At 39.5% G+C, this 21,276-nt stretch overlaps 1 protein-coding gene across 3 annotated transcripts in view; it reads right to left on the minus strand.

Moving 5' to 3' along the window:
• Positions 1-3,312: 3,312 nt before the first annotated feature.
• The window catches only part of cacna1ha (calcium channel, voltage-dependent, T type, alpha 1H subunit a), a 131,252-nt gene continuing 113,288 nt past the window's right edge, over positions 3,313-21,276 (minus strand). For 2 of the 3 annotated variants that reach the window (XM_008416667.3, XM_008416668.3), the window contains exons 28-38: positions 20,820-20,971; positions 19,964-20,073; positions 18,681-18,814; positions 18,315-18,385; positions 17,697-17,775; positions 13,432-13,553; positions 11,398-11,556; positions 11,125-11,265; positions 10,801-10,969; positions 9,515-9,672; positions 3,313-8,651 (exon numbers count right to left, since the gene is read on the minus strand). In XM_008416667.3, the coding sequence (XP_008414889.2) occupies positions 7,356-8,651; positions 9,515-9,672; positions 10,801-10,969; positions 11,125-11,265; positions 11,398-11,556; positions 13,432-13,553; positions 17,697-17,775; positions 18,315-18,385; positions 18,681-18,814; positions 19,964-20,073; positions 20,820-20,971 (2,591 nt within the window). In that variant the 3' untranslated portion in view covers positions 3,313-7,355. Of the gene's footprint in view, positions 8,652-9,514; positions 9,673-10,509; positions 10,567-10,800; positions 10,970-11,124; positions 11,266-11,397; positions 11,557-13,431; positions 13,554-17,696; positions 17,776-18,314; positions 18,386-18,680; positions 18,815-19,963; positions 20,074-20,819; positions 20,972-21,276 lie in introns of those variants that run through there. The other variant, XM_017306279.2, reaches the window with a different exon arrangement.

The raw sequence follows: 21,276 nt of genomic DNA on the forward strand, positions 1-21,276 counted from the left end.
TTAAATCACCAAAAGATTGAGCTGCTTTTAAATGCAGAGTTTCCTAATACATCAAAAGGCAGGGCTGGCTGACCTCGACAAAAACAGCCCAGTGACTGATGCTGTTGTGACGGGTGATGAATTAAAATGGAGTTTGTAAAAGTGAAATCCATCAGTTGAAAATAGGCTTTGATAAATATTGGCACTTAAATGAAAAAAAAAAAACATTACCTGTGACTGCTGTTTCTGACAAGAGAGGTGGGAAAGGAGACATTTTCTTTTTTTAATCTGCCATCTCAACCTTTACTTCTTACAACGTATTACAGCTGACATTGCTTCACTAACAAATCCATATAGAATGTAACGTGGAGAAAGGCTAAAGCCTGACTGTGGATGGATGGCAACATCTAGTGGCATCTTTTACGGATGCACTCAAAGTGCTGCACAGACGTAAAGGGGGACAGTAAATTTGCACATTAAATTATATGCATTTCAAAAATGTTTTCATGATTCTGTCTTATAACAAAATGTAATCTTGCTAATCTTGATTTGAAATTTATGCCATTTGCAGATTTTGGTACGTGAAGCCCTGTTTTACCTGGAAACAGGGATTGCGTGTGCGTGACCACACGTTGGTTACTTTTGGTCACAGAATATTTTGACTTTGGGATCATTGGGATGTTTTAAGCAAACCTGGAAGGAACTTTGTATTCTTTTCTCTTCTGGATGCCATTTGGTGCCCAGTCTGTCTTTTTGTCCAAGTTATTTCTTGACTCTGCAGACGAGACTAGCTGTGGCTAAGGAAACTAGACCCAGCAAAAGGCTTTTCAATCATACTTAATTCATAATTGATCAAGTGGAGAAACAATATAAATGTCATACATTTGAGAAAAAATTATACACTAAGATTATGAATCATTTTTGACATTTCTTTGAAGCTCCCCCCTGTGGCAATTCTTGTTACAAGTCATCAAATATTTTTCTATTGTAGCCTAACATCTTCTTTACCCAAAAGATTGACACTTTTTCTGTCAAATAAAAGTAATTCAGATGCACGAAGACTACTGTGAACATTCTATTCCACATCTTTCCGTTTTCAATTGAATATCTCCAAGTTTTACAGTTAAACATTGCCACCTAGTGGTTGTTTTACTTACCTACACAGTTGCGGTAAAGACCTTCCGTAGCCTCACACTGATGATTAGATTATTAGATTTTAAACACTAATATTGCAGTTTGAAATTGAACAGACTGCACTCCAGAGTTGGACAGTAAACTCTTACATGTAATACAGTTTAGTCTTATTTTTCTTTACGTTACTAAAAAAAAAATTCCACTGCTAATACACTATGCTAATGCTAATGGTTAAAGTCCCCTGATGATTTTATTTGGGGTGCTAAGCAGTGCTTTAAAACTATTGTATTTAATCAAAAATTCTATATAAACTTGTAGGATATATGTGTATAAACTCAAGTAATCATTCTATGAATGAAGACAAAAACAAGACTGTGCAAGGAATGGGAAAAAAACTGAAAAAAACCCCCCTCTTTTTAAATTTTTTCTTTAATTGACAGGGAAACATCCTTCAGGACAATGGTTGGTCATCACACAGTAATCAGCAACAAGACAATAAGAAGCATCCATTTGCTGAACCTCTAGACGCATCCTGTCCCCTCCTTTCTTCCTCTGAACGTAGGAAAAAAAAGCTTCTTATTGCAGACAAATTGAGTCTCAAAACAGACAAAAACAGCAGCTCCCCTTCTTGTAAGGCTTGGGGGGGGGGAGGGGGTTGAGGAGGGAGCGCTTAGGTCAAAGAGTCAAAATGAAAATATAGCAAGCAAAAGAAAGAAAGAAAAAGAAAACAAGAAAAACAAGAACAAGGCATTTTATTTCAATAACCTCATGTTCCGTCACAGTTTGAACGTTTAGGTTGTGTTTTTGAAAGAATTGTGTCCTGTAAAGAGCATGACCGCCACCCCAGTGCTGACCAAGAAAATGCAACTAATCTAGCCGGTCCTTTAGAGCGCGTCAGGGCCAAAGCTACTCCTACGTAAAATATATGAGTTTCACTATCACCAGAGTTCCTAAAATGTTCAGAGTACTACAAGGAAAAGTGGAAAAAAAGCTCCTTTACTTCGAGTTTCTTTCTATAAAACTGTATAAAGAGGAGACTGGTCCTCGTACAGCAACTGATGACCCCCATATTGCATTGGACCATAAAGAATAAGGTCATTTGATCAGGATTTTAATCAGATACAAATAATCAGAGCCCAGAGCAATTAGGTAGTCAATCTACAAATTGTAACGTCTGAAAATGTAAATATCAAAATCTCTAAAACATCCAGGAGATTCTTTCCCAAAAGTTCTTTTTATATATATATATATTTTTTTTTTTTCTCAACAAATCAGAACATGCAATAGTCAAAAGCGTTTTCCTCAAAAACAGGATTTATATATCAAGATCCAAAGATCTGTAAATCATAGAAACGATTCAGCTGTCTCTCTATCAAACTGTACTGATTAAAACGGGGCAATTCCGCCTCCTGGATCGGGGCTGTCTGCGCTCCAACAGACAGGAGGGAGACAGAGCAGAGGCTGTCCTCGCTCCTACACCAAACCTCCCCGTTGCTGATAATCTGTGCAGAAAGAGGACAAGGAACAAGACGAGCAAAAACATCGTATAAAAAAAAAACCAAAAAAAAAAAACGATGAGCAAAATTAGGAACTGTGCAATGTTCAGGAAGAAATGACAATCTCGCCGAGTCCATGTTCAGACCTGCCTCCAGAGCTGGAAGAACAGCGCTGTGAAGAAATGAACGTGTGAGGCTGACACACACTGTGATTATTGGTTATTTATGTTAATCTCACCGTTTTGACCTCGGCATGCGTACGGCGTGGGAGAGGTGACGCTAATGAGCGAGCAGAAAAAGTAATGACCGAGTGATTATGACGGCTGTAATCATCTCCGTTACTGATCTGCTGCTTAGGCGGCTCTCCTATGATTTCCAATTGCCCATTTGAGACAATCCGCCAGCCTCCGAAAGGAAGTCAGATGAGTTAAATGTCCATGAAGTAAGAGATTAAAAGACATTTTATTTATTTTTATTTTTTCACAATTTTCACAACACAAACCAGCAGAGACGCTGCTTACTTAAAGGGCAAATGTCATCATATTTTACAGTCTGAAAACCTATACATATTAAATGTCTCAAATATAATTTTTCTCACAGTCCGGTTTGAATCTATACCACTCTAAAATTGAAAGGTGCAACTACTAAAAGTGGAAGATGACGTACTAGCAGAGCTCACAGATTTTTTTTCTTTTTAAAGAGAAAACGGACGTTTTATTCCTTGACAAAACCAATCAAGTCAAACAGTTTTGTCTTTTTTTTGGGCAATGCAGCGAAGGAGCACATAACCATAAATGTCTGTATGCAGAACCAGAAAACTGAGGCAACAGCGGGTGAAACTGTTGATCATGTTTCCCTCCAAATGTTCCTTCGGTGCGTTTTGCCGCCCTCGATCAGGAGGCTCATTCTCTTCTCAACGAGCCGAATGAACAGTGAATAACTAAAATCTTGCAAGTACTTGAGACCCCTCTAAATATGTCTTAATATTAACAGTAGGAACTATCCTAGCACTTATAAACTAATGTATAGTCTTCGTTGTCTGGCGCTTCAGGATTGGGTGCTTTGCGAATGCCAGCCAATGGCGTGTCGAGTAGCTCTGGTACGTGTTTCAGCGCTCCAAGCGTTATTTTCTCTAGATTGCATCATTGTCATCATCTCCGTGACAATCGAAGGAATTCTGATTCTGATAAAATATGCAGAAAAGGCCAATTTTTCATGAATAATGTCAAGTTACTTTCAACGGGGAAAAAAAATAAATAAATAAATCCTTGAATCTGCAAACACTGAACTGCGAACAGGCAGGCAGGGGGTCCATCCTACTTCCCTTCCTTTCCTAAAACCACATGTTTAGCATTAGCATAAAGGGGCTTTTCAGAAGCGACGACATCGTGACTAAAAATTTCCATCCTTTTGAAGTGTAGTAGAGGTAAATGTGATCAAAATCATGGAACGTGGACTGATTATCAAAATATGAGAATTTCAGCAACTTCCCTCCACGATTCCTTTTCATTTCATTTCATTGCAGACATGTGATGGCAGAAGGCACCACAAGGAGCAAAACTGGTCAGAACCAGAGCAGAAGTTACATCTACTTGAATCCCACCAGAGTGTATGAGATAGCTATTTAAACATAGCTACAGTATGCTATGAACCCGAAGATAACTGAATTTAAAAAGTTGTTAAAAAAAAACAAGAAAAAAAAAACCAAAACATGATGATATTCACCCTTTAATGTGTTGATTTGGTTGGTTAAACAGCTATTTTTAAAGTTCTAATTTATTTGATCAGAGACAGCTTCGAAGCACTTTGGTTTTCTCCCAGATCGCTGAGGACTTGTGCATGCTTCATGCTGATCACTACAAGACATTCGAAATGAAGCACAATGAGGAAAAAAAAAAAAAAGAAAACAAGAACAAAGCATCATAGAATAAACAACGCTGTCCCAGCCAGCTGTCTTTAGACTTTTGAAATAACGAACGTGTACGTCTCATGCACGTATATATGCCAAACAAGACTGAGCTGAAAAAAAGAAGAAAAAAAACCAAACAAACAAACAAAAACAACAAAAAAACGGATGAAAATACACATTTTGTGCTGTGTCAGAGTAGAAGTACGGCTCTGCACGACAACATTCAGCCACCGGAAACCGTTTGTGTGGTTTTGTCAGCAAGCTGTGGCTTTATTTTATCTGGTGTGGGAAATAAATATGATCCGTTGTGAACGGTGAATTGCTAGTCTAAAGAAGAGGAAGGGGGGGAAAAAAAAAAGAAAAAGTGGAACGACAAATGGCTTATTGAGTCCTCAGTAGAGATGCATGTCACTCTTCTGCTTACAGTAACACCTCAGGCAGGTGGGCCTGAGCTTTTGGAGGAAAAACAAACAAACACACAAACAAACAAACAAAAAAACAAAAAAACCAATCTGCAGTACCAAACCCCCACACAGCCATTAACGAGGCCGTGCATACCGACAGCAGCATGACCGCTAGAAATAGTAACACCCCTCGACCATCATACGTAAAAAAAGAAATCATCTCATTTCATATATTTATAACAGTTCTACAGTATGTATGAATACAAGGATGTGGCTGTCTTATGTAGTGTGGATGTCACTATATTTTCCACATATATATATATTTATATATTATTATTGCACTCTGGCTACACATATTTAGAAAGTTAGTTTGGTTGTCTTTAGATGTACAGAAACATATATGGTGTCGGAGCTGATCCAGCCGAAGCACAGCAGCAGAAGAGAGGCTCAGTGATGCCACTTTGGATTTCTTCGTACTTTCCCTGCGCTGCAAAAGTTACACGCGCTCCTTGAACTTTTTCACATTTTGTCGCTTTACATTCACCAACATCGATGGCTTTTTATATGTGAATCGTTTACCGAAGACATTTTTTTTTTTTTTAAAGTTGGTGCGATGCAAGTCTTTTGCTACTAGCTTCTTTTATCATTCTCAATAACGCAGCTCAAACAGTCTCGAATGGAAAGTGTTTGTAAGCGTGGGTTGTCAAATCTTGACACATATTCTCGGTTGGATTTAGGTGTGGGCTTTGATTAGGCCGTTCTTGATTGCATTTCTAAACCATTCTTTTGTTGCTCTGAGTGCATTTTTTTTTTATTTTTGGTCTCGAATAGGTTTTATTTTTAGGTATTTATTTATTTATTTTGGCTCCATCCATCTTCCCATTAACTCCCAACGGCTTTCTTTTCCCTATACTGAAAGACAAAACCCCGCAGCATGATGCCGCCACGCCTTGTTTTACCGTAGGGAAAGTGGTTAATGTGATGTTTCATCTCATCACTTCCTTCCATTGTTTACATGGCTTGTGGCAAACTGAAAACTGGACTTATGTGAAAAAGTTTGATGGATATAAATGTTTCACAAGGCATTGCAGGTGCTTTCAGATTAGGTGTTTGTGTTTTCCTAAAGACACCGCAGTACGGCTTATTGTCCTAGAAAATTTGCTGAAAAATCCCTAATTTTGAAATCAACTTGTAAAAACCAGTGCAAAGCTTCCCTAGAGATTTATTTTTTTTTCTTCAAACGTTCAAGAATGTTTTTTTTCTTTATGGTTTAGATCCATCAAAAGTCTACGTGTTTGCACCACTGAGCCTGCTTCCCCAGACTGTTATTGAGACACCACGTACACAAAAGGTCTGAGACAAAACTACAGAAAAAAAAAAACAAAACAAAAAAAACACATCACACGCCAGTTCTCTCCTCTGATGCTTTGTCAAAATAGAAAAATAAAGTCCCTCCCCTCGACCTCGACTTGCAGTTTGAGAGGAGGTTCAATCGCCTTCACCACTCTCGCTGGATCTTTTAGAAGAAACATACATTCACGAGAGGACAACAGAGGAAATACAAGCAACTTGAAATTCAAATCTGTGTGCAAAAAACATTATAGACCTCTATAAAAATATGTGCATATGGATAGAGCTATCTTTAAATCTCACCAAATACATAATTTTTTTTCTCCTTTTATTTACACTTGAAGAAAAGGAAAAAAAAAAAAAAAACTACAGCTCTGCCGTGCTCCCCCTCTCTGTCGTCGCGAGAATGAGCAAGTTCAACTTGGGTGACGATGGACTCAGCGGAAACCTCGCACGTAGCACGGCGCATTTTCCACGTTTCCTCTCTGATCAATGTGATCGAGGAGCAGAGAAGGGGGCGAGCAGAACGTCTGCAGAAAACCTGAAGTTGCATATCCCACCGTTTCCCCCTCCCACGCTCGCGTTTCACAAACCGCCTCCCCTGTTTTAAAAAAGAAAACGACAATGAAGAAAAGGAAAAAAAAAAAAAAAAGGGTCGGCGGTCGCCAGCCAGACGCTGCTTCCTGATTGGCTTGCGTGGGTGAGGACGGTGTGTGAAAAAAACTTTGGCTACAAGAGTAAGGTGGCTTCAGTCCTGTTGTGTGGTGAGGGGATCAGCCGTCGACACACTACAGTGAGTGATACTAGAAATGTCCAGCCTGGCCGGATTTTTTTTCTTCATTTTTTATTTTTTAAGCAAGAAAAAACTGTATCATGAGGAGTTCATTCCCACGTATTTCCTGGAAGGAATCAATGTCTTTTCTTTTTATTACAAAAACAAACTAAAGAACCTCTCTTTCCTTCTTCAACACCAAACACTGTTGAGGTCAGATGAGGTTCCGGGACACAGGGGGAGGTTTCTACTCCAGCTTTGGAGACTTTTCAAAACTGAATAATTCATCTCCTGAATGCAACTCTGAGAGTTCACTGGGCGGTCCTCCGATTCTTTGCGCTGAAACCTGGACTGCTTCCCAGCCGGTTGTCGAAAGGGGAAGAGCAGGCGACGGATTCGGGCTCGCCCGTGTACCTGGACTGCGGTTGGTCGAAGGTGAATCGGGGCAGGGGGATGCAGTCTCCCGCGAGGGGGGAGTGCCTCGCGACCGTCTGTGAGAAAGGCATAACGGTTGGGAGGAGGGGCGCGTGAGGCTGGATGAAGACGTTTGGGCTGATGGGAATGTGAGTCGCAGGTGGCGTGTGCGCCTGGGCGTGGGTCGGGGTGGACCCCTGCGACGGGGTCAGAGCGCGTGTCGGCGAATGCATCCGCAGCGGCGCGGGGATCGGTGTTAGAGGCGTCTGCATTTGTGCGCGGAGCTGCGTTTCGGCGGGCGTGTCTTGCGAGTACTGCGTGAAGTCGCTGGAAGATGTCCTGCGTCTCAGCGTCATGCTGCAGTTGGCCAGTTTCGGGGGCGAGGGAAGCAGGCGCTGCTCCCTCTCTGGGGGCGGGTGGATGGATATGCAGGGAGGGCTCGTCTTCTTCTTTCTCTGCCTGCCGCCGACTGATTGCACCCTCACGGGAAAGGCCTGAGCGCCCTTTTCCGATCGGTGGGTCTCCAGCGTAAACTTTTGGCTGTCGGTGGTTATGACGGCCTGCGGAAGGCAGACCTCGATCGAGTGGCGCCGCTGGTCTTCCAAGTGACCCGCCGGTTCTAGCTGAGGCTTCTCCAGGAAGCCGTGGTGGTCGACGCTGAAGCCTTTCTTGACGTCCTTCGATCCCTCCCCGAGCAGACTGAGGGTGCTCCCGTTGGACGGAGGGAGCAGCGTGGGGATCAAATCGAGGGAGTGCGGCGAGGCGAAAGGGGACAGCGAGTGGCTGCGACCGGCCTTGCGTCTGTTTTCCTGTTCCCCTCCCTCCGCGTCCCTCCACCTGTGGCGAGCCGAGCTGGTAATGTGATACACCTCTGCGTCAGCCGGGTCCGAGAGGGAAATGGCGGACGGAGCCCTGGGCCTGCGGAGGCTGCTGGAGCGAGAGGGCAGACGCGGCGAGGGAGGTGGAGGCAGGAGGAAAGACGGAGGAGACGGGAGGGGCAGGAGGGAGGATGGCGACGGAGGAAGAGAAGAGGGAGACGGCGTGAACGGGTGGAAGGAGAGGGCAGAGGGGGAAGGGGGCAAAGGAGTCAGCGGGGAGAGCGACGATGGGAAATGGGGAGGCAGATGGGCCGAACTGGACCTCTCCTGTTGCTCACAGCTTTGGGACTCCACAGAATCAACTTTAACTGCCCCCTGCAACACACAAAACACACACAGTTATTAGCTCTATAGGTGGATTTGAAAGTTCAAAGCAAGTTAAGCAGGAAAAATGACTAAATTCATTAAGGAATAAATAATGCAAAGATTCCTACAAAGACACTAACAGTATCTTGTATTCTGTCTTATCTTTATTAATACACATATATTCCAGAATTTGAATCTTGCAGCTGTCAAAACAAAAACAAAAAAAAGAACCATGCAAGCAGATTTACACTTATTAAAATTTGTCACATTTTGTCTTATAGAGATATTAAGTTATAGTCGAGCATAACAGATTACTTTACAAATAAAATCTGAAAGGTTTGAGTGAATGCTGCAAGTGAAGGATTTGATGCGATCTGTTGGGTTTCCTTACAAACTACTCTGCATAAATAAGTTAGCATATTATACTGCTTGATAACCAGGATATATATATATATATATATATATATCCTGGTTATATATATATATATATATATATATATATATATATATATATATATATATATATATGAACAAACTAAAAGTGTGGAGTTTATTTTGTACTCTGGCCTCTGAGTCAATACTTTTTGAACTCAGCTTTTGGGGTATTTGGAAAACAGCTCAACCTCAGTCTGTGAATGTTCTCTTTTTAGACTCACTACTGAATCTTAATTTGATTTAGGTCTGGACTTTGACTGCAGAAAAGTGAACCTTAACCTTAACCCTGTCTCAACCCTGTGGAGATGTGGTTCACTGGAGTCTCAAAGATAGGTGTATGAACAGCCTTTCCAGTGTGACGGAGGTGAATTTTTCCATGTCTGTTTTTGAAAAAGTAACAACAGAATTGAACTGCGAGGCGGTCGGGTCTCCCTCACCTGTCTGTGCAGGGCCCGTGGTGAGGGGCCGGGTGTTGGCGGGGCAATGCGGGGCAGAGTGAGGGTGGGAATCGACTGGGGGTGAAGAGGGGAAGCGTCTGGAACCTGCAGCAAAGAGCGGCTCTCGCAGGGCTGGGAGTGGATCGACATCACTGAGACTGCGGGACGAGATGAATCAAGAGTTCGTCACACAAAAAGGTCGAATCGCATTTTTGCCTCTGTTGAAACATGCAGCTTTGCAGAAAAAAAAAAAAATTTAAAATCGTGCACAATTAGTAGGACGCTGACACAAGTTGTAGTTCCTGTAGCATTGTAGTAAATGACACTTTATTATGATAGCACATCTGAAGTAAAGGGATCAACAATTTCAGCTAAAAAATTCAAGAAAGTAATTTAGCAGTGATTAGAAGATGCTGAAATGTCAGACATGCTATCAAAAGAAAATGTTTTTTTGTTTTTTTTTCTGAATGAAAGTTGTTTAAAACATTGAATGGATTGCTAATCAAAGCAGAAATGTTATCTTGAAGCTCTTCATAGATGACAAATAATCTGCATTTAGATTCTGGATACACAAAAAGCTTCACATGATAGTAGATGAGGTGAGGATATGTTCACCTCTTAAGAGCTTATTAAAAGACTAGTAATAGACAAGCAAGTCCAATTTCTGTGAATCTATGTAACCAGAATCTTTGCCGTTTTGAACACACACATCCTTTGAATCTGTGAGTTCAGATAAAGTCGTTTCAGGGTTAACGCTCATTTTAAATCAATACCTTCAGCTCAAGCTCTAAAGTCACTGATTCCGAAAACCTCCTGTAATTCGTGCACTCATTCTTTTTTTTTTTGGCGCATACGGTTTTTGTGACTTTCCAGCTTGTCCTGAAAGTTAACCGTAGTCCCCTTTTAGGTTTCCAGCCATTTAGAAGCTGAGCAGATGAGCCTGTGTGAAGGTTGCAGAGATTCACATGGATCAACTCATCCGCTGCAGTCAGTACCTTGGGACAGAGCTCGGTCTGCCCACAGCCGGGTCACAACATGCCATTAGAGTCTGACTGCAGATGAAACAGTTTTTGTCAGTGCCTTAAAAAGTGTTCCCTTCTTTTTTTATTTTTTGCTGCTATTTTGACTGTTTACAGGACAAACTAATTCTAGAAAGACAACACACCCATGATGTTATGTAACAATTTTGAAACAACTCATTTTGGTGTTAAATCTTGAGTATTCACAGCTTAGCCTTCACTTAAATTTCCCTCTTATTATTGTTTGGAGGTTATTCATTAACTCACCCGCATGCTGGTGCTGGGAACTAGCATCTACCTCCTTTAAAGGGTAGGGGGCGCTAGCAGGTCGTACAGGTTGAAACATATAGCTGTCATTTGGCAGAGAGTGCATCCTGGATACCGACATCTTGCCTGAAGATTGCAGGTCCTGGTCGTTGCACTGCTGTTCTTCCTCCTACAGAGGGCGACAAACACCACGCGGTTCATTCACGCCACACTCATAAGACAAACTGTCACAACCTGTTAGAATCAATTAGTAAATTCCTCAGTTCATGCTGGTGAGGTTATTTTACGACAATACGCTGCTAGCAAACACAGTTGACCTCTGACCTCTTCAGGCGAATTTGGGCATGGCCCAATATAAGTTCCTCCCACTGAGCTGTTGTTGGATCCGGTGCTTTGCCTGCGTTGCCTCTCCACTTCCATTTCCAGTGCAATTTCTGCATCCATCTCTGCATCCTCTTTGGCCTCCTGCAGAGTGAGACACATTTCTACTTTACATTTTGCAACTGGTTTTCAGGCCCATCGAAAGCTAGAATGAGACACTTTTTGCTAAGTGCATGGTATTTTATCACACACGCACATCTTCACGTTTTTTTTTACCTTGTTGCTCTCCTCCAGGTGTTTCATTAAAACAGCCACCACTACGTTGACCAAAACAAACTGGGCCATGAGCACGAAGGTGACAAAGTAAATTGGAGACACCCAGGGTAGGTAAGACAAACAGTGGATTTCTTCTGGCTGGCAATCCCTTAAAGTGTCCTTTAAGAAACCAAGAGTAAGATTTAGACATGCAAACACCAACCAAAATACAAAGAGACGCACAGATTTAAAGTAAAAAAATGTATATACGAACTCAAAAGGTGACACAACAGGAAACCTTTAGAAACTTATGAAAAATATGAGAAAAATTACAAGTTACAACACATGCCTGGTTTTTGTGTCTTGTAAATATAACCTGGGTAAAATAAACATGTATTATAAACAACTTGATCAATCACCATGCTGACACACATGAATTTAATGTTTTTAAACCAATAATTACTCCCAATTTAGTCCTGAAGTAAAAAAAAAAAAAAACTAAAGCTCTGAAAGATTAAATCTGTTTTGGATGCAAATAAGTTGATTTGGTATTTCTTATAGTTTAGTTCAGCCCTTTAGTCACTGGCTGAAAAGTTGTTATATTGTCATTATTATTAATATTATTATCATTTGGGAGTAAAACAAAGTTGTCAGAGGAAGAGATTGTCTTTTTGTCAACACAGTTTGCAAATCTCATCATATTAAGAAAAAAAAAGGAAGAGTTGCTTTTCAAAAAGGTTTTATTACTTTATATTGCAACTCATTGAAAATGCATTCTAAGATTTTAAAAAGGATAAAGAGCGAGATGAGCATTTACCCAACAGCCGTTTCCTGAACAAGTACTGTAATGCTGTGCTGTAAATGGGGATTTGGCGCCCCCATGTGTTGAATAGTCGTCACGTGCTCGCTGCTGAGAATAGGGAAATGAGCTTCCTGCTAAATGCACAGAAGTTTATCCTGCTCCAGAAGCTTACATAATTTCCTGCATTCTAATTGGCCGGAGCTGTGGGGGTCGAGAGGCGGAGGGGGGTGGAGGTCGCCACTGCTATAAAGAGTATAAAAGCTGCTGAATGTAGAGACAAGATGTCCAGTTTGGGAAGAGAGTAACATAACTGATACAGTCTTATATTGATTAATGATTCATTATTGACAATTCTACTCAGTTTAAAAGCGATATTTAGCTACTTTAGAGCGTGTGGAGCATGATATTAGACAATCAGTTCAGTTTATCTATACAGCGCCAATCATGCAAAAGCAATATTATTAAATGTTGAGATAACGATCTAAGTATTAATAAAAGTCGCTCCTCATTCCTCTCTCTTTTTTTTTAATCTGCCATCACAGTGCACAAACATCTGTTTCAGGATTGGATCTATTTTTTGACACTGAATTTGGACTATAAAAGTACAATTGTTAGAGTTTTATTCTCACAATTGGAATATGCTAGTCAATAAATATTTTCCTTTGTCATTAAAATCTTTTTTTTTATTGGCTCATTTGCAATAAAATGAAAATTAAAGATTTTATTTTGTTTTTTAGCACTAAACCAATTTGACTGAAAAGAGTGTAGGCTGAAGGAGTCCTTATGCCATCCTCTTTTTAAAATACATCTTATAAACTTTGCAGCGACAGAACAAGATCAATTCAAAGTACTTTTACCATTTTAAAATTCACATATTTATATATCTTAATATACAAGATTGTATATTAAGATACAAATATCAAAAAATATCAAGATTTTTTTTTCCAGACCTCACTCTTGAAGAAACTCACTTTTAAATATTTTACAATTTTACATATTTCCAGTGTGTTGTCAAATACATTTAACAAAGGAACTTTTGTTGCCAAACTATTTTACAAGCCATTTTCAATAAGGTAAAAATGAAAACGTTAGCGTTGACATTGCCATGCTAAGCCACTTTACTTCCACATAATTGGTTTTAGAGGTCAGTGTTCTCTCCGTGGTTTCCGATAATCTAGTCATCAAGTATGACACTCTTAGTCTTCAGTTCTGTGCGTGCGCGCGCGCCCGCGTGTGTGTGTCTTTGTTCATACTTTCATAATCCCATTCCAGTTGTCTCCAGTGGAAACTCGAAACAGTGTGAGGAAGGCCATCCCAAAATTCTCAAATGTTGCGTGACGGCTCAGCCCCTCACACGGGTTGCTGTCACTGCATTCTAAACAAGAGAACAAAAACATATTTTGGCAAAAGCACTCAAACTGTTAAACTTTATCAACATTGTTGATAAAGCGTGGATAAAATACACTTTATCAACAAAAATGTTGAAAAAATTCCAGAGGAAAATCACGTTTTTTTTGTCTTGCTTTTATTTACCAAGTACAAAATCTCTAGCTGAAATTGAAATTACTTCTCCAACATAGGATGCAACCAGTCTACTCTGTCTGAGCACAAATCACTAAGCTTACCGCATATGATTTAGCAGAACCTTCAATTAAACGTGTAAAAAGTACTTTTACCAACTGCTCTGAGCAGAAAGAGATTAATTTTAATCAATTAGATTAAACAAGATGTTTTATTTTTTTAAGAGATTTTTAGAACAGGATGTTGAAGATTAGCTTGATATAACATAGTCTTTTAGAACAGAAATCAGTTAGCTAAATATCCATACCATCATTATCATAAAGCTAGCATGAACAGGTTGTTGTGAGCCAATAAGCCCTGGCAGTTAAAACAAACGCACCCTTTGACAGGAAAACTATGGCAGCTCACATACTTTCTACCACTTGATGTAAAAAACAACAACAAAAAAGAAAACCCTTCTAAATTAAAAGCTGCCTCTAACTCCTTCCCTGTTGAGAAACATACCAGTTTTGCCACATGTAGAGCACAAACCCTGTGCACAGAGTTACCATAGCAACCATTCATTTGTATTCATTACAGTAATGCAAAGCATTAATCCTCTACTTAAATATTTAACACATGCAAGCTTACTTTCAGAGATTACTCAGAAGATTTGAGTCTCAGACTTTGAATCGGAGTCGAATCTCAAGTCATTAGAAGCGCAAGTCTAAGTCCAGTCCAAATCTTTAGTGTAACTGAAGTCCATGTTGCAGACTTGATTCCCCATGTCTGACATATTCTCACATGTTTGGAACATTCAGGCTAATTTTAAATCAGCCAGAAAGCTTTATTTGAGGCAGACCAGCTTAAAATGAACCCCCTACAAGTGCTGGGCAGCAGAAAAAAAATAAAATAAAAATGGCTGAGGTGGACATGGAAAGATTTTCCCACAGGGACAAAATATATGTGATTTTATTTAAAAAAAACAAAAAAAAAAACAGTTTTGTTGTTGTTTTACATTATGCATAGCAAACCATCTGGTGCTTTAAATGAACCAATCTTTGATCATTAGTGGAGTTGGTTTTCAGGAACATTGATATATAATTGCCAATGTCCCATTTAGAAACTCTAATGATTTAGTTACATAAAAAGAAAAAAAGGAAGAGTACTCTGAAAAGAGAGCTGCTAGGCATGTGAACATGGCAGAGCAGTGAAAAATAATTATTTGCAGTGGACATGGAAATCTTTGAGCCAGTTCCGAGAGAACGCCCCGAGGAGCAATTGTGCAAAATTAAAACCCAAAAGATATCTTTAGCTACTTTAAATTTGGGTCTCACAAACAGGCAGCTGAGGAAGACCGAGACTGTCCACCGTGTATGACGCGTCTCTTTTTTTTTTCCCATATCAGTTAACAAGAGAAAAGGGAGAGGATTTAACAATGTCACACTTCAGCTCAGAGGAACTGATTGAGGCAGTTTTGCATAATAGGAAAATGGAATCCGGCTTCACTCAGAGAGTTCTTTTTTTTTTTTCCAATATAGCCATTTGTGGTGTCTCGGGAAGAAATGGAAGACACCCAGAATGTCATTTTTAGATTTAATCAGTAATTTCTCTGGCAGAAAGAAAGACCCTCCCTTCCCTTTCTGTGTCTGACTCATATCCAGGCGGCATGAGGACAGCGTCAGAGATGGTGATTCATCTGGGTGTAGATCAAAAGAGATTCTTAATTAGATTTAGTTTTGAGGATCAAAACGAAATAGCTTTGGTATCTTGTGTGCTAAAAATAGCTTTATTGGAGCCCTGAGCCATACATGCCAATACAAGCATGTAGCACAGTCATTTCCCCTGTAACGCCACCTCATCTGCACATCTGCTGTCAGAGATGAGACTCCTCGACATCCACAGGTAATACTCCGCCTCTCACTAATTAATTAGCATTTAGGCTGTTCTGGGCTTCAATGGCTGCAACTGTCCCCTGTGGTGGGTGAATAAAATACACTGAACTTTTCCTTTATAGTAACTTTGCTCAAATAGCTGCAACACGTTTTGATTTCATTTCCCTTAGTGAAGGTGCTAACAGGAAGTAGAACCCTCATATAGAAAAAAAACAACATCCATGTTTTTCCTGTTCGTTTACGAGCTACAAATAGTGTTTCAGTGCAAGTAGCTGCCATAGGAAGCTTAATTTCTTTTATTACTGAATATGCTAGTACTCACACTGTTCTCTAAAGGGGTGATTATGAAAATAACCAATCAGAACCCATAATCCAAATATATAACAGAACCATCTACAACAATTACAATTAATAGGAGTTACAACAGTATTTAATTTCCCCATCGGGATCAGTAAAGTAAATTTGAATTTCGAATATTTACTTGTTTTCCCTGTTCACAAACTAGAATTAGAACTGTAGCACAACTAGCTGCAACAGGAGAGTAGAAAAACAAATGTAGAATTTGTCCATTAGTGAATTCAGATGACTTTTTGTTAATATCTTAAGGACTTAAAAACAACGTTGATGGTTCTATTAAACAAGAAGGCATTAAAGAATATCAACTTGTTTTCCTGTTTCCTAGAACAAGCATTAGAATTGCAGCTAAGTGGAGTAGCACACAGGAAGTCACACAAGCAGCAGTGTAAAAACCTCTATTGAACATTGTTAAAAAAAAATTTTTTTTCTTTTTTTTATTAGAAATGCCACATTGTAATTTAATCTATCAACTGAGAATCAAGCTTTTGCAACAACGCATATTGCCCTCTGTTAAGTATTTGTGGCCTATACTGGTGCTGGCCCACCTGATAAAATTGCGTAAATAGCTTTAAAATACACTAAATATCACAGGTTTAGCTCAAACTGACATTGAATTTCATTCAGTGAGTTGGTGGGACTTTACTGGCACCCTATATAAGAAGCATTTTTATAATTCATACTTTTAAACTGATCAGAGTCTCTATTCATTACTTCCTGCTTATTTGGTGTAAAAAACACAACAAAATGAGCATCTCAAGCAAATACAGAAGGTATGTGTTGATCTTAATAATTTTAAATAATTGCAATATTTGAAGAGGGGAAAACCGAACTGTGAAAAACAAAGCTGAACTTGTCCTGCTACCACGCACAGTATTACAGGGTAGATAAAAAAAAGGAACACATTCTTAATTATGCTGTCAACTAAACAATGGATGGCATATTGGGGTCATCAAGTCCCCATAAAAATTCACTTCAAGTCTTGCGTACGTTTCTTTAACAGGGGTGACAACAAAATACATCCAATGTCTTTTGGGTCTACTTTATTTTTCATCATTTCAACTTGGCTTCTCCTCGCTTATCTTGTGGGTCATTTCCATGCTAAAAACTTAAAATTGACAGAATTTGCACCTTTTAAACATGTCTTTGCCTCCATTTTCTCTATCTTCGTGTTTCCAAACCAAAAGATATTTTGTAGAAAAGTCAGAGGCCTCCTTACAAAACAAACAGCTTTTCTCAGCACTCTTGGCAATATAAGAATCACAGTAAACAGCAGCAACAACAACAAAAAGAAGAAAGCTGGATATTTTTTGCCTTATGAAAACACATTACTTTCCTCTGGCACATGCAGCAGGAGGTATAATGACATTTCCCAGAAAGCAAACGCTCTCATCAGCAAGTTGTTTCTGTTTTGTCTTCCCAGATGCCTGATGTGGCTAATCCTCTCACAGAAAATGAGCTGGACGTTGCAAGCTCGTCAGGAGAGCGACGTGAAAATAAACATGATCATGCAAACGGTTTGTTCCCTTGGAACAAACCCCCCCGTCCCCATCTCATAAAAAAAAATAAAATAAAACAGAGCGGCAGGGAGACAGATAGGGGTTACAGTGAGAAGCAACTAAAACGATTCAGGCAGGAAAATTTGCTTTAAGCTGTGAGCGCGGGAACAATAAGTGAATCTCAAACCACTTTTCGCTGAAGCACGGAGTCTAGTGTGTGTGTTGTATTTCTGGCTGACGTGCGTGTATGCGTGTGTGTGTGTGACTGACCCAGTTTGCCGAAGAGTTCCACTCCCAGGGCAGCGTAGATGAAGAAGAGCAGCATGAAGAGGAGACCAAGATTTCCCACCTGAAAGCGATACACATGTTAGACTCCCCTCTACGTAAAGGAGCTCGGCACTGTAAATATTGCTAGTTTGAAACTCCAGGGAATACAAGGATTAAGATTTATGTCAATGTTTGTTTGTTTTGTTTTTTTAAACTTAGTGTGTCTGACACATATTTGACTTCATTTATGGCGAAACCACACTAAAAAAAAAGAATCTTCCCAGAATATAAATTCTTTGCTGTTTGACATGTTTTGCAAAGAGAGCAGCCAACACCTGCCCAAAATGGAGATTAAACAGACTTTGAATAAAGCTGCTCGCAGATACAAACACTGTGTTCTTGCAGCTCGTGATAAGAGAAAGGCAACGTCCTTCTCCTCTCTCTTGTGTTATGCTAAGAAACTGCAGAATAAGAAGGAGCACACAAAGGAGCAAAAATGGGGAGACCTGGTTATAGAGCCTGTTTTAAAGACGGCGCCGTTTTCTTTGTCTGTCTGCAAAGATATGCAATTAAAACATGCTATTTTACAGTGGTTGAGCAATAATAAGAGTCCTTGTTTACCTGCGGCAGTGCTTGCATGACAGTGTCCAGGAGTGCTCTCATTCCCTTTGCCATCTTCAGAAGTTTTAGGACTGCAGGAGACGCATAAAAAGGTTTAAAGTATTTATTTATTTATATATATATATATATATATATTTTTTTTTTTACAAGTTTTAGCCAGCTTTTCTTTGCAGAGCAATCTATGAGGTCATAAAAATGTCCTATTCATTATACAGCACTAAAGATAAAGCTGTCCTGTCATACAGGATATGATTGAATTTCAGAGAGGAAATAATGCATTTTCAAAACATTTAAATTAATTTAAAAAAAAAATAAACAAGCTTGGTTATTTTGTATGTGTACGTGTGTGTGTGCGTGTGTGTTTACCTCGTGCAATGCGCAGTACTCTCATGATTCGGATGATGGTAGGATTTATTGGCAGCGCAGCTTTCATTTTCAGCTCTTCCAGAGTGATTCCCATAATGGACAAGGCAACTATTCCAACATCAAGCTGATTCCACCTAAACACAAGTTAAAATTCATTTCAATGCCACCAAAAGACTAACAGTGAAGTAACAAAACAACTTGTGACAAATGAAAGCAACAGTTTTTTTCCTTGCTTGACAGTACAATGCCTTGGAAAAGCATTCATAACCTTTGAGCCTTTTCATAGTTTATCATGTTAAAAAAAATAAAAAAATAAAATAAAAAAAAAACTATGAAAGATGGTCATGGTTTACTGCAGTAGGGAAGCTAATCAAAACTGACCATTGTTTATAACTCATTGTTTTTCAAGTAGGAGAATGGAAATAACAATTTAAGTGTTACTGAAAATGAAACTCATAAAACAAAAGACAACAATGACAAAAAGAAACTATTAGCCCATACTTGCAACAGTTTTAACTTGAAATCCTTACAAACAAAAGAATGGAGGGAGCTTCCAGAGACACGTCCTAGCACACCATATAGCTAAAAAAAATCCTTACACTCCAGGAAAGAACTTAGAGCAGCGGAAATGTCAAATAACTTGTTTCCAGCAAACTACAGCTTTAGTTCACGATGCAGAAATTTCCAAAAAATAAGCTCAATTTTTGCCCTGAAAGGCCATCCCATCATTTTGACACTGTTGTTTGCTTCTGAATCCAAGCCAGTCCATTAACTGTGCTACGTTTCTCATGTTCAAAACTAACTTCGGCGGCCTCTGTAAAACAGAAAACCCTCTACAGCCTCTAATCTTTGGTGCCTTCTCTAGGGTGACGATGACCCTAGGTTGATAATGTCTGACATGAGAGGACAAACAAAGTAAAGAACTGTACTTTCTTCAATATTTACAGAGCTAAAAGAAGAACAAGAGGATGGGAAACAGACCTAATATTAGTTCTGCCAGAGTGCTGATCGTAAACAGTGAGCCAGGCATTTAAATTAATGGGTAGACCACCCACTTATCTCTTCGGGGGAGAAAACAGTAAATTTTAGCCCTTAGACAAGTTGGACACACTCACCGACCATGTTGAGTCTACGTTACTAAACTCAAAGCCAACAAACCATGTTAAAATACTGGGATAATATTATTTTTTCTAACAACCTATCACACATGGCGGATGGAGGAATGGATTTGGTGTTCAGTGCACATGAAAGTGTTTTATATTTGCACTTGTGGTCTATTGTACCTGTCTTTGAAGAACCGATGGAAGCCGAAGGCCACGAGTTTGAGCAGAGCCTCGATGACAAAGATAATGGTGAACACGTAGTTGCAGTACTTCAGAACCTCCTCCAGATACTGCAGGAACACAGACACAAACATGTGAAGGACATCTTACACACACTGATGGGAAAGTATTGGTCGGATACGGCTGATCGGATATGGCTTTCACGCATCATTAAGGATAGTAGATTTTAAAATACGGGTACAACCTAAAACGATTCAAGCCCCAGAAAGATGCGGCTTTAAAATAATGCTTATTCAACCAGAGAGTTTATTCCAGATGGGTAATAAGATATTTGTCTCTTAAAAGATGAAGCAATGTAAGAGAAGTGCCATTTCAAAAATATGTTTTATTCAAATATTGTTTTGAAAATTTGAAAAATCTTTGATTATGAGATCCATGAACATTTCCTGGCTATCACTCTGATTTTTTAGACCCCTTCACAGATTTTTACTCAGATTAGGTGAGATGCCCAGAATGTTAAAGAACACCTGCTACCAGCTTCTATGATACTTAAAAACATTTAGTTAGTATCTTAAAGGACACTAGATACTTAAATTTATGATGAGGAGCTTAGATATTGCTGTTCAAGTTAACTTTTTAGCTATGGTAAAAATGCTAAAGAGTGTATATTTTAAGAAAGTGAACATTTCTTTGAAATTACAATGAACAGATATTTATTAAAGCAGCATGGGATTTTTGAAACATTTATTCTTCTTTTGAAAAAAAAAAAGAGCAATCGGGGATTGGGGAAAATTTAGTTAAGATTTATCGAGATTTATCTAAAGCAAATAAGCCACAGGGTAATCAGCCACATTACCTGCGGCTGATTGTAGTGCTCGATGCTCATTGTGAAGACGTTGATGCAAATGATGAAGGTGATGAAGAGATCCAGGTAGTGGCTTGTGCACAGAGTGTGGATGGTCAGGCGCAGAGGAGAGTAGTCGGCGTAGTACGGTCTCTGCTTGGCCTCTGAAACACACACACACACATACACATACACACACGCACACGCACACAAACAGACAGACAAAGTGAGACACGGGTAAATATGAGCAACAGTTTTCGGTAACATTACATGTACCAGTCATGTGCACAATGAAGCAATGATTAGGCTTATTTTTTTCTACCACTGTTTGACCAAGATTGTATCCAAATGCTTCTTGCCGTCACAGAACAATCATGAAGAATATAAGATCCCAATTCCTGTGCACATGACTGGGTCTGTGGTGATATGAAAGGGCATGAGAGTACCAGGTGGGCTCATCATTTATTCA

This window comes from Poecilia reticulata, chromosome 8, assembly GCF_904066995.2.
Source record: "Poecilia reticulata chromosome 8, P_reticulata-male-v2, whole genome shotgun sequence".
Lineage (NCBI taxonomy): Eukaryota > Metazoa > Chordata > Actinopteri > Cyprinodontiformes > Poeciliidae > Poecilia > Poecilia reticulata.